Source organism: Podarcis raffonei, chromosome 15 (assembly GCF_027172205.1).
Source record: "Podarcis raffonei isolate rPodRaf1 chromosome 15, rPodRaf1.pri, whole genome shotgun sequence".
NCBI classification, from domain to species: domain Eukaryota; kingdom Metazoa; phylum Chordata; class Lepidosauria; order Squamata; family Lacertidae; genus Podarcis; species Podarcis raffonei.
Genome location: NC_070616.1, coordinates 1,383,407 through 1,400,695, shown reverse-complemented (window position 1 = coordinate 1,400,695; position 17,289 = coordinate 1,383,407). Strand labels below are relative to the sequence as shown.

General features: G+C 48.6%; 1 protein-coding gene across 2 annotated transcripts in view; it reads left to right on the top strand.

Annotated features, from left to right (window-relative positions):
* SEZ6 (seizure related 6 homolog) overlaps positions 1 to 17,289 on the top strand; it is a 110,623-nt gene that overhangs the window by 75,835 nt on the left and 17,499 nt on the right. For both annotated transcript variants that reach the window (XM_053367613.1, XM_053367612.1), the window contains exons 3-7: positions 4,402 to 4,538; positions 8,787 to 8,979; positions 13,411 to 13,596; positions 14,713 to 14,881; positions 15,913 to 16,079. In XM_053367613.1, coding sequence (XP_053223588.1) covers positions 4,402 to 4,538; positions 8,787 to 8,979; positions 13,411 to 13,596; positions 14,713 to 14,881; positions 15,913 to 16,079 — 852 coding nt within the window. The remainder of the gene's footprint in view (positions 1 to 4,401; positions 4,539 to 8,786; positions 8,980 to 13,410; positions 13,597 to 14,712; positions 14,882 to 15,912; positions 16,080 to 17,289) is intronic.

Below are 17,289 nucleotides of genomic sequence, written 5' to 3'. Positions count from 1 at the left end.
CACACACCCCAAAACACACACACACACACACACACACACACACACACACACAACTTATTACAGAAAAGTTATCCTGCACAACTCTGGTTGAAATGAGATTGGAAAACCGGGATCACAGGGCGCAGCTCAGTGGTTAGAGCATCTATTTTGCAGAAGATCTCCGTTCCCCTGTCTGACACCCTGGGGAACCTCTGCTGCCAGTCAGTTCAGACAACTGAGTCAGATGGAACAATGGTCTGATCTACCGGTAGTTTATGGCTTCCTGTTCTCCTCATGTGCTTGTTGTTGTTTAGTCGTTTAGTCGTGTCCGACTCTTCGTGACCCCATGGACCAGAGCACGCCAGGCACCTCTGTCCTCCACTACCTCCCGCAGTTTGGTCAGACTCATGTTTGTGGCTTCGAGAACACTATCCAACCATCTCATCCTCTGTCACCCCCTTCTCCTTGTGCCCTCCATCTTTCCCAGCATCAGTGTCTTCTCCAGGGAGTCTTCTCTTCTCATGAGGTGGCCAAAGTACTGGAGCCTCAGCTTCACGATCTGTCCTTCCAGTGAGAACTCAGGGCTGATTTCATTAAGAATGGATGCGTTTGATCTTCTTGCAGTCCATGGGACTCTCAAGAGTCTTCTCCAGCACCATAATTCAAAAGCATCAATTCTTCGGCGATCAGCCTTCTTTATGGTCCAGCTCTCACTTCCATACATCACTACTGGGAAAACCATGGCTTTAACTATACGGACCTTTGTTGGCAAGGTGACGTCTCTACTTCTCAAGATGCTGTCTAGGCCTGTCATTGCCCTTCTCCCAAGAAGCAGGCGTCTTTTAATTTCGTGGCTGCTGTCACCATCTGCAGTGATCATGGAGCCCAAGAAAGTAAAATCTCTCACTGCCTCCATTTCTTCCCCTTCTATTTGCCAGGAGGTGATGGGACCAGTGGCCATGATCTTCGTTTTTTTGATGTTGAGCCTCAGACCATATTTTGCGCTCTCCTCTTTCACCCTCATTAAAAGGTTCTTTAATTCCTCCTCACTTTCTGCCATCAAGGTTGTGTCATCTGCATATCTGAGGTTGTTGATATTTCTTCCGGCAATCTTAATTCCAGTTTGGGATTCATCCAGCCCAGCCTTTCGCATGATGTATTCTGCGTATAAGTTAAATAAGCAGGGAGACAAAATACAGCCTTGTCGTACGCCTTTCCCAATTTTGAACCAATCAGTTGTTCCATATCCAGTTCTAACTGTAGCTTCTTGTCCCACATAGAGATTTCTCAGGAGACAGATGAGGTGATCAGGCACTCCCATTTCTTTAAGAACTTGCCATAGTTTGCTGTGGTCGACACAGTCAAAGGCTTTTGCATAGTCGATGAAGCAGAAGTAGATGTCTTTCTGGAACTCTCTAGCTTTCTCCATAATCCAGCGCATGTTTGCAATTTGGTCTCTGGTTCCTCTGCCTCTTCTAAATCCAGCTTGCACTTCTGGGAGTTCTCGATCCACATACTGCTTGAGCCTTCCTTGTAGAATTTTAAGCATAACCTTGCTAGCGTGTGAAATGAGTGCAATTGTGCGGTAGTTGGAGCATTCTTTGGCACTGCCCTTCTTTGGGATTGGGATGTAGACTGATCTTCTCCAATCTTCTGGCCACTGCTGAGTTTTCCATATTTGCTGGCATATTGAGTGTAGCACCTTAACAGCATCATCTTTTAAAATTTTAAATAGTTCAGCTGGAATACCATCACTTCCACTGGCCTTGTTATTTGCAGTGCTTTCTAAGGCCCATTTGACTTCACTTTCCAGGATGTCTGGCTCAAGGTCAGCAACCACACTACCTGGGGTGTACGAGACATCCATATCTTTCTGGTATAATTCCTCTGTGTATTCTTGCCACCTCTTCTTGATGTCTTCTGCTTCTGTTAGGTCCTTACCACTTTTGTCCTTTATTATGGTAATCTTTGTACGAAATGTTCCTTTCATATCTCTAATTTTCTTGAACAGATCTCTGGTTCTTCCTATTCTGTTGTTTTCCTCTATTTGTTTGCATTGCTCGTTTAAGAAGGCCTTCTTGTCTCTCCTTGCTATTCTTTGGAAATCTGCATTCAATTTCCTGTATCTTTCACTATCTCCCTCGCATTTTGCTTGCCTTCTCTCCTCCGCTATTTGTAAGGCCTCGTTGGACAGCCACTTTGCTTTCTTGCATTTCCTTTTCATTGGGATGGTTTTTGTTGCTGCCTCCTGTACAATGTTACGAGCCTCCATCCATAGTTCTTCAGGCACTCTGTCCACCAAATCTAAATCCTTAAACCTGTTCGTCACTTCCACTGTGTATTCATAAGGGATTTGACTTAGATTGTATCTTACCGGCCCAGTGGTTTTTCCTACTTTCTTCAGTTTAAGCTTGAATTTTGCTATAAGAAGCTGATGATCTGAGCCACAGTCAGCTCCAGGTCTTGTTTTTGCTGACTGTATAGAGCTTCTCCATCTTTGGCTGCAGAGAATATAATCAATCTGATTTCGATACTGCCCATCTGGTGATGTCCATGTGTAGAGTCGTCTCTTGTGTTGTTGGAAAAGCGTGTTTGTGATGACCAGCTTGTTCTCTTGACAGAACTCTATTAGCCTTTGCCCTGCTTCGTTTTGATCTCCAAGGCCAAACTTGCCAGTTGTTCCTTTTATCTCTTGATTCCCTACTTTAGCATTCCAATCCCCTATAATGAGAAGAACATCCTTCTTTGGTGTCACTTCTATAAGGTCTTGTAAGTCTTCATAGAATTGGTCTATTTCAGTTTCTTCAGCACCAGTGGTTGGTGCATAAACTTGGATTACTGTGATGTTAAAAGGTCTGCCTTGGATTCGTATCGAGATCATTCTATCATTTTTGAGATTGCATCCCAGTACAGCTTTCGCCACTCTTTTGTTGACTATGAGGGCCACTCCATTTCTTTTACGGGTTTCTTGCCCACAGTAGTAGATGTGATGGTCATCCGAACTGAATTCGCCCATTCCCGTCCATTTTAGTTCACTGATGCCCAGGATGTCAATATTTATTCTTGCCATCTCATTTTTGACCACCTCCAACTTACCCAGGTTCATGGTTCTTACATTCCAGGTTCCTATGCAATATTTTTCTTTACAGCATTGGACTTTCCTTTCGCTTCCATGCATATCCGCAACTGAGCGTCCTTTCGGCTTTGGCCCAGCCGCTTCATCAGCTCTGGATCTACTTGTACTTGCCCTCCGCTCTTCCCCAGTAGCATGTTGGACGCCTTCCGACCTGAGGGGCTCATCTTCCAGCGTCATAACTTTTATATGCCTGTTGTCTTTGTCCATGGAGTTTTCTTGGCAAGGATACTGGAGTGGCTTGCCGGTTCCTCCTCCAGGTGGATCACGTTTGGTCAAAACTCTCCACTATGACCTGTTCATCTTGTGTGCCCTGCTCGGCGTAGTTCATAGCTTCTCTGAGTTCTTCAAGCCCCTTCGCCACGGCAAGGCAGTGATCCATGAAGGGGCTCCTCATGTGCAGCCCTTAGTAATTCAGAAGCCTGAGGACTGGAATCTTGTTTTTACCTTTAGATGGAGGAGCCTGAACTGATTGGTAGAGCGGCCGCTTCACGTGCAGAAGGTCCCAGCTTCAGTCTCCACTGAAATCTCCACGCAGGGCTGGGGTAAGACCCCTCTGCCTTGAAACGCTGGAGATAGCTGCTGCCGGTCAGTGTGGACAATACTGATCTCAGTGGGCCAGTGGCCTGACTTAAGGCAGATTATGCAACCCCCTAGAAGCATATCCAGTTAAAATGATCAGGTGATGGGAAAGAGACCCTCCTCTCTCCCTGAGACCCTGGAGAGCTGCTGCCAATCGGTGTGGGCAATGCTGAGCTCGATAACTCAGCGGACAGACTCAGTATAAAGCAGGTGCCTGTTTATTTGGAGGAGGGGGGCACCATTTTGCCCCCGTCTCAGATGATCAAGAGGATGGAGCAACTGCCGTATGGAAAAAAGCTTGCGACATGGGCCAACGATAAAACCAAATGCTGGAAGATTGAGTCCTTCATGTAGCAAAGAGTTAGACTGCGGAACTCCCTGCCACAGGAGGCAGTGTTGGTCGCCAACCTAGATAGCTTCAAAAGAGGATGAGACGAGTTTCTGGAGGAGGAGAGGTCTGTGAAGGCTACTAGCCATGATGCTTCTGAATACCCATTGCTAGAAACCACAGGAGGGGAGAGATTCTCTCACACTCAGGTCCTGCCTGAGGGCAACTGGTTGGCACTGGCCGGATCCAGCAAGCACTTCTGAAGGTCTTCTGCCCCCATCTAGGGCAGGAGAAGGCTTTTGAGGCTGGCTGTGATGGGGAGATGAGAGCTTAGAAGTGCTCTCTCCTTTGTCTAATATTTTGCCCTCTTTGTGCATAGGTCCTTGCAGCTGGAACCTCACTGGCCCCAAAGGCTCGCTGGCCTCTCCCCTCCCCTCTGGCATCCCGTATGAAGGGGGGGCCCTCGACTGCACCTACACCATCTCTGTGTACCCTGGTTACGGCGTCGAGATCCGGGTGAGTCATTGAACCCAGCCTGGTAGGTGACATGGCCTGGCAGGATGCAGCCAGGGAACCCCCAGGGGGAGAAGGCTCAGGGCCAGGGGAGGGGTGGTGGGAGGAAGATGAGTGATCAGAAGGAGAAGAGGGAGCGGACTGGGAAGAGGAGGTGTGGGAAGCTGAAGAGGCAACAGGGTTTGGTGAGCAGGAAGAACAGGGGCAGAAAGCAGTGCAGAATCAGAGGCAGAAGCGGAGGCTGGAGGGGAGGGAAGCCAAGAGGCAGAGGGGAGGCTGGGTGCTGGAGAAAGTAGGGGGTCTCCCCCTCCTACAGTGACAAGCTCCCCTTTTCGCTGGTCTCCCAGGACCAGTAGAGGTGTGAAGAGGGAGGAACAGAGAGTGGCATGTAGGCATAGTCTCAGACTATGGGAAGGACCCAGGGGAACAAAAGACTTCGTTAACTGTGGGAAGATGGGGATCTTCAGCCCCCCAAACTGCCTCCTCCGGGCGAGATTTGCTGGGATGAGTTGTCACTCCTGTTTCTTTGAATGAAGAGTTAACTTCAGTGATGCCGTGTGAATTACACCCGTTCCTGGCTGAAACTTCGGTCTGCAAAGACCCGTTTCAGAGAAACTGGTCCTCAAGGCCCAGGACAAAATTCTGGATGGATTTGGAGGGTGTGTTTGAATGCTTTCAGATTCTCCAGCAAGGATGGGGGACATTTTGTAGCCTGAGGGCTGCGTTCCTTGAGCCCCAGATTTTTGTCCTTTATCATCCGTAAGAGAGCCTCGGCCCCTTTTCTGGGGTGGGGGCAGGTAAGACGAAGGAGGCAGGCAGACAGAGGAGCCCCTCTTCTCGCCTGCAGGGTTAAGCGAGGGAAGGGACGATGACACGGGACCCCGGCTGCATTCTAATGCCACGTTACAAATACAGACATCTTGTCTCAGGGATGCAGTCAGCCGTGCCAGCCCCAAAAGGCAACAGCAGCAAATGTCAAATCGATAGACGTGGCATTTGGCCGACATTTCGACAATACCTGCTTTCTCCCTCCGTGCCGCGTCCCCCGGGGCTTCATTAGGCCCAGGCGGAAGGAGGCTTGGCGGGCGGACGTGCCAGCGGAGGGCCCTGCGGCCGTGATACCGCCTCCGGCCCGGACTGGGGGGCTCTCCCCAGTGTAGCATTAGCTGGTGGGGAGGGCGGGGGTGGGTGTTGCGAGCATCTTCAGCAAGGTGTAAAAAAAAACTCCTGAAATTCCCGGAGGGGGGGAGAGAGATTTCTGTGAAATTGGGACTTTTTCTTCTTTTTCTTCCCTGGCAGCTAAATTAACAACTCCCTGAAATGCTGCCCTTACACCCCCTTGATCCATTCTGGGGAACGGAACTTCCCCAATGTAGGCATTATATTCTTGCAGTGTAGGCAGCGAAATCCGCACCCAGGACCTGGGCCTGGCGAGAGAGGGACCCATGTGGTGGGTTGGGGTTTTTTAAGAGCAAAAGCAGTGATATCCAGGGACAGGCGAATTGGTCAATTTCAGTTTCTTGGGTTCTCCGCCCCCCCATAGATAGATAGATAGATAGATAGATAGATAGATAGATAGATAGATATATTCAGTTCTCCACATCTTCCCATCAGTTTGCAAACTTTTTTTTTGAAATTAATCGTCATTTGGTGTTAATTTCTCCTGGGAGACCAGGACTCAGACCCTCCCACTCAGAAATGAAGCTTCCTGGGTGTGACCTTTGGGCCCATTGCTGCCTCTCAGCCTAACCTACCTCACAGGGTTGTTGTGCAGATTCATTGAGGAGAGTGAAGAAGAAGAAGAAGAAGAAGAAGAAGAAGAAGAAGAAGAAGAAGAAGTTGTTATCCAGCCCTCTAATCACCTCACTTCTTCCCCTAAAAAAAAAATCCCTCCTCCAAATTCCCCTTTTCCTCAATCTGCCTCACAGATCCTGCGTCTGGCTGGGGTGGTCTAGAGGACCTCTAGGTTCCTTCTGATTCTACATTCCTTTCCTTTGTGTGTGGTGAGCAGCGACCGCCTGCTCCACATCCAGGCTGTGCTCACCGGGGCTTTTCTCCTTGTGTTCCTGTCTCTCTCCTCCCATAAATCACTTGGCATCCTGCTAAACCTCACGGAGAGGGAAATCCCCATCGCACCAGCGCTCGCAATCTGGTTCCCCTTCTCCGTCTCGGCACACTTGCTCTTCTGCCGATCCATCTTGGGCACCTTTGGTGTAATTAGTGCAAGGAGGCTCCTGACTTTGGCCGTTTATCACCGAGCAGCTCCGTTTAATTACCGTAATTAATATACAATCACCACTTTAATGAGAGACGGCAACAGTGACTCGTTTATCAAGATAAGTTATGCAGCCGTCGCCACCGGAGGACGTGGCAGCAACCGGGAACAATATGCTTTGCGTGGAAAAGGCCTGGGGTTCAACTCTGGCAGCATCTCCAGGCGGGGCTCGGAAATATTCCCCGTCTGAAATCCTGGGGAGCTGCTGCCAGTCAGTGTAGGGAATATTGAGTTAGATAGACCATGGGGCTCAGTCAGTAGAAGGCAGCTTCCTATATTCCTGTTTAAAACATTTCTTTTTTAAAAAAAATTCATGAGGACTAGGCTCTTTCTTTTCACGTGAAGGGCTGCAGCTCAGGGTTTTGCATGCAGAAGGTCCCAGGATCAATCTCTCATGCCATATCCAGGTTGGGTGGGAAGGATTCAGGACACAAAAATAGAAAGGACTTATTCGGGCAGCCTGTAGTTAAACTGTGGAACTCATGTCCACAAGAAGGAGCACAACAGAAACTCTCCCCACTTGCGATTCCCAGCAACTGCCATTCAGAGGCATTTACTGCTCAGTGGATATGCAAGTTCCCAGTTCTGGCTCTGTTCACCAGTTTTTTGTACAGTGGAACCTCGGTTTCCGAACGTAATCTGTTCCGGAAGTCCATTCGACTTCCGAAACATTTGAAAACCAAGGATCAGAGGGCTGTCAACAAGTTCAATGCGGAAAATTGAGAAATGTGCCGTACGATTTCCGAGGCATGTTTGAAAATGGAAGCATTCACTTCCGGGTTTTCAGCATTCGGCTTCCAAAATGTTCTGCAGCTGAGAGACATGTGAAAACCAAGGTTTGACTGTACCACTGGTGGGACTCCTGTAGACCAGAACCCACCCCGTTCTGGCAGAAAGAGCCGATCGACAGCTGAACGGCCTGGTGGACTCTCCTTCCTTGGAGGTTTCCAAGCAGAGGTTGTCTGGTTTCCCTCGCTGCAATTCCTGGGGGTTGGACTAGACGACCCTGTTAGAATTCCTGCTCCGTGATTGCAGTCATGGGATTGTTGTCTTTCACATGACTGTATATGTTTTGACTCCACAGAGTGGGAAGTGACGGAGACAGGATGTTTGTGTTACTGTGTTCCGTGAAGTGGGACTATTGTCCTTTGCTCTTTGCTGTCTGACGCTAGAGAGAGAGGGAGCTATGTCGCAGTGCTCCGTGTGTGTTTATATGTAAATAAAGTAGATTAGCCAAAATGCTGAGTTGCTGAGGTCTGTTATGCAAGTTGCGCAAACTCTGCGGGTCCCTAAGTGTGCCGGTGTCGGTTGGCATCGGTCGCTGTGATGTTCGGGCAGTGGGAAGCTTTTGCAGCTCCCGAACGATCGACCAGGAGGGAGAGAACATGCCAGTCGGGCATGTGTCTCTACCAGAGTCCTACTCGAGTGTAAGCCGAGCTCCTGATAGACTCAGAGGACCCCTTCCATGGGACCCCATCCATAAATAGCAACACCCTAGTGGTCCCAGGCCCTAAGGAAGTCAGATTAGCCTCAACCAGAGCCAGGGCCTTTTCAACACTGGCTCCGGCCTGGTGGAACGCTCTGTCTCATGAGACCAGGGCCCTGTGGGATCTGATTTCTTTCCGCAGGGCCTGTAAGACAGAGTTGTTCCGCCTGGCCTTTGGCTTGGAGCCAATTTGATTTCCTCCCCCTCTTTCTTTTCCCCTTTCTCCTCCTATGAAGAGGCTGCATCTTAATGTTTTAATGTTGTATTTTAATCTTGTTTTTAAGTTGTATTTTAATCAATTTGTTTTAATTATTGGTTGTTAACTGCCCTGAGCCCGGTCTTGGCTGGGGAGGGCTGGCTATAAATAAAATTTATTATTATTATTATTATTATTAGCCTGTGGTAGACCATCCCCATCTCATCTCCCAGTGAACGCAGCTGGGTTTGCATCCTCAGAGTCCCTCTTCCTTCCTTCCTTCCCTCTCTGCAGGTCCAGAACATCAGCCTTGCGGAGGGAGAGACGGTCACCGTGGAGACGCTGGGGGGCGTAGAGCCCGTCGCCCTAGCCAACGAATCCTTCCTCATGCGTGGGCAGGTGATCCGCGGCCCGACCAATCAGGTCGTGGTGCGCTTCCAGAGCCCATCTCCTGCCAACCCAGGGACCTTTCATTTCCGGTTCGAAGGTGAGAGTGCAGGTCCTTCACCTACCACTAGGGGGGACATGCAGCTGCTTTATTCTAAACCAGTGCTTCCCAGACTTTTTTTGTTCATAGGTGCATTGCCACGCCCACTTTCCCCTCTGGCCCCGCCCACCCCTGGCATGTGCCCCTGCCCTCGCCGGAAGGTTTCCCCAGAAATGAAGGCAGGGGGAACTTTCCACGGCCTTGTGTGGTCCAAGTGTTGGACGAGGACCTGGGAGGGAGGGTTCAAGTCCCGACTCGGCCATGAAGCGACGTCAGGCCAGTCACTAACCTACTCCCTGGTCCTGAATGGGGTAACTGTGCCCCTGAAGGACCAGGTGCACAGCCTGGGAGTCATTCTGGACTCACAGCTGTCCATGGAGGCGCAGGTCAAGTCCGTGTCCAGGGCGGCTGTCTACCAGCTCCACCTGGTACGCAGGCTGAGATCCTCCCTGCCCGCAGACTGTCTCGCCAGAGGGGTGCATGCTCTGGTTATCTCCCGCTTGGACTACTGCAATGCACTCTATGTGGGACTGCATTTGAAGGTGACCCGGAAACTACAACTAATCCAGAATGCGGCAGCTAGACTGGTGACTGGGAGCGGCCGGCGAGACCACATAACACCGGTCTTGAAAGACCTACACTGGCTCCCAGTACATTTCTGAGCACAATTCAAAGTGTTGTTGCTGACCTTTAAAGCCCTAAACGGCCTTGGCTCAGTAGACCTGAAGGAGCATCTCCACCCCCATCGTTCAGCCAAGACACTGAGATCCAGCGCCGAGGGCCTTCTGGCAGTTCCCTCACTGTGAGATGTGAGGTTACAGGGAACCAGGCAGAGGGCCTTCTTGGTGGTGGCACCCTCCCTGTGGAACGCCCTCCCACCAGATGTCAAAGAGAAAAATAACTACCAAACTTTTAGAAGACATCTGAAGGCAGCCCTGTTTAGGAAAGCTTTTAATGTTTAATAGGTTATTATATTTTAGTGTTTTATTGGAAGCCGCCCAGAGTGGTTGGGGAAACCCAGCCAGATGGGCAGGGTATAAATAAATTATTATTATTATTATTATTATTATTATTATTCCCCCCCCCGAGCAGCAAATGCTGGGAACGAGAAGCAGGAAAGGGTGTTGTTTTATGTGCGGCCCCAAAACATACCTGTCAGGATTCTTGGAGCGATCTTTCTTGCTGCGCCCGCCCCCCCTTGTTCGCAGACGCAGGCGAAGAAATTCACGGAGCCTTCTGTTCCCACCCGATGCCCGTCTGCCTGTGGATCTGCAGGCTGTTCCACCAGCCCGCCCACGCCACCAGCCCGGGTGCCGTGGCAGCACCAGGATTCCCTTCCCACCCCCCTCGCAGCTGCAGCGCAATTAGCTAATTGGGAGCACGCTAATCGCTGTCGGAGCTAATCGCCGAAGCTGGCAGGTTAGAGCGGGCACCCACCAAAGACTCGCTTAATGGGGAGATAATTGGTCCCAACAATTAACGTAATTTGCGCGGAGCACCGGGGAAGGGAGGGGCTGGCATTGATATATATATATACACACCTGTCTCCCAGCCCCACAGGGCGCCCCGCCAATGTTGACACACCCTGTTGCAACAGCTGAAGCCCCCAACACACACACACAACCCCCTTTCTCGCAACTGGCACCAGAAGCGGATTTCGGGGAGCATGACCGGTTCAGCCGCAATAGGTGCAGAGCCTAGGCGTGATGTCACTGTGATGTCAGACAGAAGGTGATTGGTGGCCGAGAGCCAAATTTTGATGTCCCGCAAAATTTGAAATTTGAGACCCCACAGTCTGCCCCTGCTGGCATCGATCCCTGCCTGTGCCCTTTCTTCCGGCACATGTGGCCAGTGGAATCTGTTAGGAGTATTTGCACCTTCTAATAACCTTGATCCAGCTCTCTTTATGATCCAGCTCTCACTTCCATACATCACTAGCTGGACCATAAAGAAGGCTGGTCGCCGAAGAATGGATGCTTTTGAATTCTGGTGCTGGAGGAGACTCTTGAGAGTCCCATGGACTGCAAGAAGATCAAACCGATCCATTCTGAAGGAAATCAGCCCTGAGGGCTCACTGGAAGGACAGATCCTGAAGCTGAGGCTCCAAGACTTTGGCCACCGCATGAGAAGAGAAGACTCCCTGGAAAAGACCCTGATGTTGGGAAAGACGGAGGGCCCAAGGAGAAGAGGACGACGGAGATGGTTGGACAGTGTTCTCGAAGCTCCCAGCATGAGTTTGACCAAACTGCGGGAGGCAGTGGAAGACAGGAGTGCCTGGCGTGCTCTGGTCCAGGGGGTCACGAAGAGGCGGACACGACTAAACGACTAAACAACAACAACAAATAACCTTGGGCCCGTCCCCTTCTCTCTGCCAACGCTACCTCACAAGGTTGTTGTGAAGATTAAAAAAAAAAAGATGAGAACAGCATGCTCCTTGCATGAAAGATGGGATATCGCTGCAATAAATAAGAGAAATAAATAATAACAACCAACACGCAACATAGAACCCATTTGTCATATTCAGAGACAAAATCGATCCCAGATAGGGCTGTGTTCATGTGTTTATTTCCTTAGTGCTGTTACACATAGCTTTGCATTTAAAATCTCTATTAAATCACTTTGAATTTAGAAATAAATATTTAAAGCCTTAAAAAAAAGATGTATAAATATAATATGATGTTCCTTTAACAACCCCTCCCCCTCCCAATACACATAGATTTATATTTAAATCTGTGGCAGCAAATCACTTAAAGTAGTTAAATATTTAAAGCCTTTACCCCCAAAAAATCTGTAAAAAATATACCGGTAATAGAATTCTGTTCCTTTAATCCTGTGCGCCGATCTGCAGCAAATCGCTTTTAAGTAGATAAAGAAATAAACATCTAAAAATGCTTTTTTAAATAGCTGTGTGAATGGAATGGGTCACATGCAATTCCACCCTTACTCAGAGTAGACCCATTGAAGTGAATTTGGTAGTTTGGATCTGCGAATCTCAATGGACCTGTTCTGAGGAGAACTTAGTTGAGAGACCACCCAGTGTGTGTGTGTGTGTGTGTGTGTGTGTGTGTGTGTGTGTATTGTTTATTCTCTGGGCATAAAAAAAGGTGTCAGACTAATTCCAGATTAAGCTTTTGCTTCATTCGACTAGCAGAGAAAAACTGTGTCTTTTTACAATTGATCCATTTTCCCCTGACTTCTACCTCTTAATTTCACTTTAAGGATTTCCCCCGCACACACAACATAATTTCATATTATGTTTTGAGACGGTCTAGTATTTTGAGAGTTATTGCCATGATGTATTGATTTTGCATTTGTTCACCCCAATCATAGAATCATAGAGTTGGGGGGACCCCCAAAGATCATCCATACCAACCCCCTGCAATGCAGCAATTGCAACTAAAGGATACCTGGCAGGTAGCTGTCCTACCTCTGCTTAAAAACCTCCAAGGAAGGAGAGCCCCCCCACCTCCCGAGGTGGTATGTGTGAGAACCATTTTAGGCACACAGTATTTGTATGAATGTTCGAATCCCCGCGGCGGGGTGAGCTCCCGTCTTTCGGTCCCAGCTCCTGCCAACCTAGCAGTTCGAAAGCACCTCTAAGTGCAAGTAGATAAATAGGGACCGCTTTCTAGCGGGAAGGTAAACTGCGTTTCCGTGTGCTGTGCTGGTGCTGGCTCGCCAGAGCAGCTTCGTCACGCTGGCCATGTGACCCGGGAGTGTCCTCGGACAGCGCTGGCCCCCGGCCTCTTAAGCGAGATGGGCGCGCAACGCCAGAGTCGGTCACGACTGGTCCGAAAGGGCAGGGGTACCTTTACCTTTACTTTATTTATGTGAATAGTGTGTCATAGTGGTTAGAACTGGGGACCTGGAGGAGGCCAGGGTTCGAATCCCCACTCAGCCAGGGGGGGCAGCCGCTGAACTCTCAGCTGAACCTTATTATTATTATTATTATTAATAATAATAATAACAAATGCAAGTTGAGTTAATAAATAAACAACACCACACCTTGAACTCAGCAAGGAACAACAATTTGGATGCGCTACAAACATGCAACACCAGATGGCGCCAGAGAGCAGGAAATATTTAAACGCCATTTTTCATAGGGTTTCCCCCCGTTCGTTATAATCTAATTTCTGACTAGTTTATAGCGTGTTTCCCCCCCTGCGTGTAGAACCATCCCTTGTCAAATCTGATTCTCTCTCAGTGGGGAATTTGTAGGAAATTCACCCTAATCTGCTCTCTGCTCTCTGCCATTCATTTAAATCACAGCCCCAGAATCCGGGGAACTGTAGTTTGCCTTCTCACAATGCTACGTTTCCTAGCTCCCTTAGCAAACTATAGTTCCCAGGATCCTTGGGGAATGTGTACGTGTGTTAAATGGGTTTTAAATGTACACAGCCCAACTCTCCCCACCTCTTTTTCCTTTCCCAGCCTACCTGCTCAGCTGTGCGTTCCCCATGCGCCCCCCCTACGGGGAGGTCTCCGTCACCAGCGTGCACCCGGGCGGCCACGCCTGCTTCTCCTGTGCCACCGGCTACCAGCTGCAGGGCCAGCACTGCCTCACCTGCCTCAACGCCACCCACCCCTTCTGGAGCGCCCGGGAGCCCACCTGCGTCGGTGAGCAAAGCCAGAGGGTACAGGAGGGGGGGAGCTGTTTGTGGGTTTGGGAACTGGCAGGGCATTTCAGCTCAGCAAGCTTCTCCGGTCGACCTCTCCCTACCGTTGGGTAAATGGAGGCAGCCGCCGCAGGCGACTCAGAATCCTCTAGCTCAGGGCTGCCTCTGCTGGTTAATTTTAATATTGCAATATATACACACACACACACACACACACACACACACACACACACACCTATTAGTTTTTAAGATATTAATTATCATTCATACAACAAAACGTCTCATCTTATACAATAATTTTTGGACTTCCGTCAACACCTCTGATGATTTTCCGTCTTTATCACTTATTATGCATTTCTTAATTTCCTATGACCTTTAGTTATCTTTAACTAATAATTCTCCTCATTATCTTTTTTGCAACATTTCAAATAATTCACCTTACAAAACTTCTTGCAAACCTACTAACATAATCTGTTCCTCACAATTGCTTTTCAAATAGTCCATAAATTTACTCCAGTCTTCTGAGAATCTCTGGTCCCTCGGGTTTCGAATCCTTCCTGTTAGTTTATCCAATTCTGCATAGTCCATCATTTTCACCCTCCATTCTTCTTTCGTCGGTAATTCTTCTTGCTTCCAGTTTTGTGCCAATAATATTATTGCTGCTGCCACTGTGTACAAAAATAACTTACAATCCTTTCTGTTTATATCATCAACCTACAATGCCAAGTAAAAATGCGTCTGTTTCTTAATAATGTATATTTCAACATCTTCTTCATCTCATTATATATCATTTCCCAGAAGTTTTTCACTTTTTCATATTCCCACCACATGTGATAAAATGTTCCTTCTTTTTCTTTACATTCCCAACATTTCTTACTAACTTTGTACGTTTTAGCTAATTTCACAGGCGTAATGTACCATCTACACATCATTTTCATCACATTTTCTTTTAAGGTTAATATTGCCATTTTACATACCTGGGGCCTGCCCTGCAACCCTGCAGTGTAGGACGGATAAGGAATGTTGATGGCGGTGAAGAAATAAATTGATATTGTTGGAGAGGGCGGGGAGGGAAGCCCTTCCTGTAGCCCCACTGACGCGTCCCTTCTCTCCGCAGCGTCTTGCGGCGGGTTGATCCGGAATGCCACGACCGGGCGCATCGTCTCGCCGGGCTACCCTGCCAACTACAGCAACAACCTGACCTGCCATTGGCTGCTGGAGGCTCCGCAGGGACAGCGGCTGCACCTCCATTTTGAGAAGGTCTCCTTGGCCGAGGATGACGACAGGTTGGCAAGAGAGACACCTCGAATTTTGGGGGCGACGGAGTCATGGGGCAATTGTTCCCTGGACGTCCGGGCTGATCTCATGCTGAATCCCTGTTCCTGCCCCTGGGTGGGGTTATAGAATCATAAATTGTATGGTAGGAAGAGGCCCCCAAGGTCCCCAACGTGGGTCACACACACACCCCCCACAGGGGGGCAATTTGATTTTTAAGGAGAGTGATTCAAGAATGAGTTATTAACAGTGAATGGCTTTTTTAGGCTTCCTCCACGTGAATAGGAGTTCACTTTTCGAATAATAAGAATTATACGTCAGCGGGGGCATCAATCTACTCAGACACTGAGGTCCAGCTCTGAGGGTCTTCTGGGGGTTCCCTCAATGCGAGAAGCAACAAGTTACAGGAACCGAGGCAGAGGGCCTTCTTGGTGGTGGCACCTGCCCTGTGGAACGCCCTCCTGTCAGATGTTAAAGAGAAAAACAACTACCAGACTTTTAGAAGACATCTGAAGGCAGCCCTTCAGGGAAGCTTTTAATGTTTGATGTATTACGGTATTTTAATATTTTGTTGGAAGCTGCCCAGAGTGGCTGGGGAAGCCCAGCCAGATGGGTGGGGTATAAATAATAAATTATTATTATATTATTATCATTTTAGAGATGCTTAGGTGGGGCATGGCCCAAAAATAAGGTTGGGGACCACTGATCTAGCCCAACCCCCTGCGAATTCAGGAACCACATCTAAAGAATCGCTGGCAGGGGGGCATCTGATCTCTGTTTAAAAACCTCAGGTGAAAAATAGAATTGCAGAGTGGGCAGGGAGGCCATGAAGAAGTGGATTTAGGGCAGCGTGACGGCCGCAGTTGAGCAGAAGGGAAGGCGGGGGACACACTGAATTTTGGCCTAACACAGGGCGCCACTGAATTATGAAAGTCCAAAGTCCTCTCCTGCCCCAAGGGTCATCCAATTAAACTTTGCAATTCTGACCTTTCTCTTTTTTTAAGTGTGCTGGGATTAAGCCACTTCCTTTCCCCCCTCCCAGGCTAATAATCCGGAACGGAAACGACATTGAGGCTCCGCCCGTGTACGACTCGTACGAAGTGGAATACCTGCCCATCGAGGGTCTGGTCAGCACCGCGAGGGGCTTCTTCATCGAGCTGACCACCGACAGCAGTGGGGTGGCCGCCGGCATGGCCCTGCGCTACGAGGGTGAGTTGGCAGAGGGCACACGGGGCAAGGCGCTGGGCTTGTTCCATTAGGACAGCTACTCCCAAACTTTTAGGGGGCCCCTGGGTTCCATAAACTCCCCCCCCAGTGCCCCCACACTATAAAAAAATGCATTATTCAGAATAGTGGTTTGCAGGACCCACTAAGGAAGATAATAGAGGAGTAAATGCAAAACAGTAGCAATTAATTGCACCATTATTTCAAATCCAATTAAAGCTATTTAGTTTAATTCATTCAACAAAGCAGATAACTTGAGCCTGTGATGTCAGGCGGTGGTCCTTTGGACCTCCAGCGCCCCCTGCTGTCCCTTGCAAGTGGCCCTGTAAGGGAATCGCACTGCCCTCCAGGGGGCGCTACCACCCAATTTGGGAACCAGCGCTTTCGGCTGCCATACTTTTTGGGGGTGAGTGCCATGGGCACTGACATTTCCAGCCAGTCCCCTTCCCCCCCCCCACAAGAGGCAGAAAGAAAGAGGGGGCACCCAACCCCTTCGCTTTCCCAAAGTATTTGGGTAAAAGTCAGCCGTGTTAGAATTAATCGTAGCCTAGAAATGGGCATAGGGCTGAAAGGGGAAGTGGCCAGAAGAGCCGCTCTATCCCACTTCCTCCTTCAGCTCTATATGCTTTTCTTTCTTTTTTAAATATTTTTAATTAGTTTTTCAACATATCATTTTCAACAATATTTAAACATACTTTTACATCTTATACAATTTTTTTGACTTCCATCAACCACATCTGAAAATTTTCCAATCTATTTACTTAATTTACATTTCTTATTTTCACTATTACATTTAAATCTCAGAACTAATATCTCCTTTCTTTCTCTTCTTCGCAATATTTCATATATTTCTCCTTACAAAACATCTTGTAGTCCTACTAGTGTAATTTGTTGATTACAGTTGCTCTTCAAATAATTCGTATATTTCTTCCAATCTTCCGTAAATCTCTGGTCCCGCTGGTTTCGAATCCTTCCTGTCATTTTATCCAATGCTGCATAGTCCATTAATTTTGTCTGTCATTCTTCTTTTGTTGGTATTTCTTCTGGCTTCCATTTCTGAGCCAACAATACTCTTGCCAGCTCTATATCCTTTTCAGGGGAGGGGAAAGGCAACCCCTCTCAGCGCCTCGTGGCCAAGGGGGCAGCGAGAGGGAGGGGAGGCTTGGAGGATTTGTGGGTCCCTGCGGAAGACCTC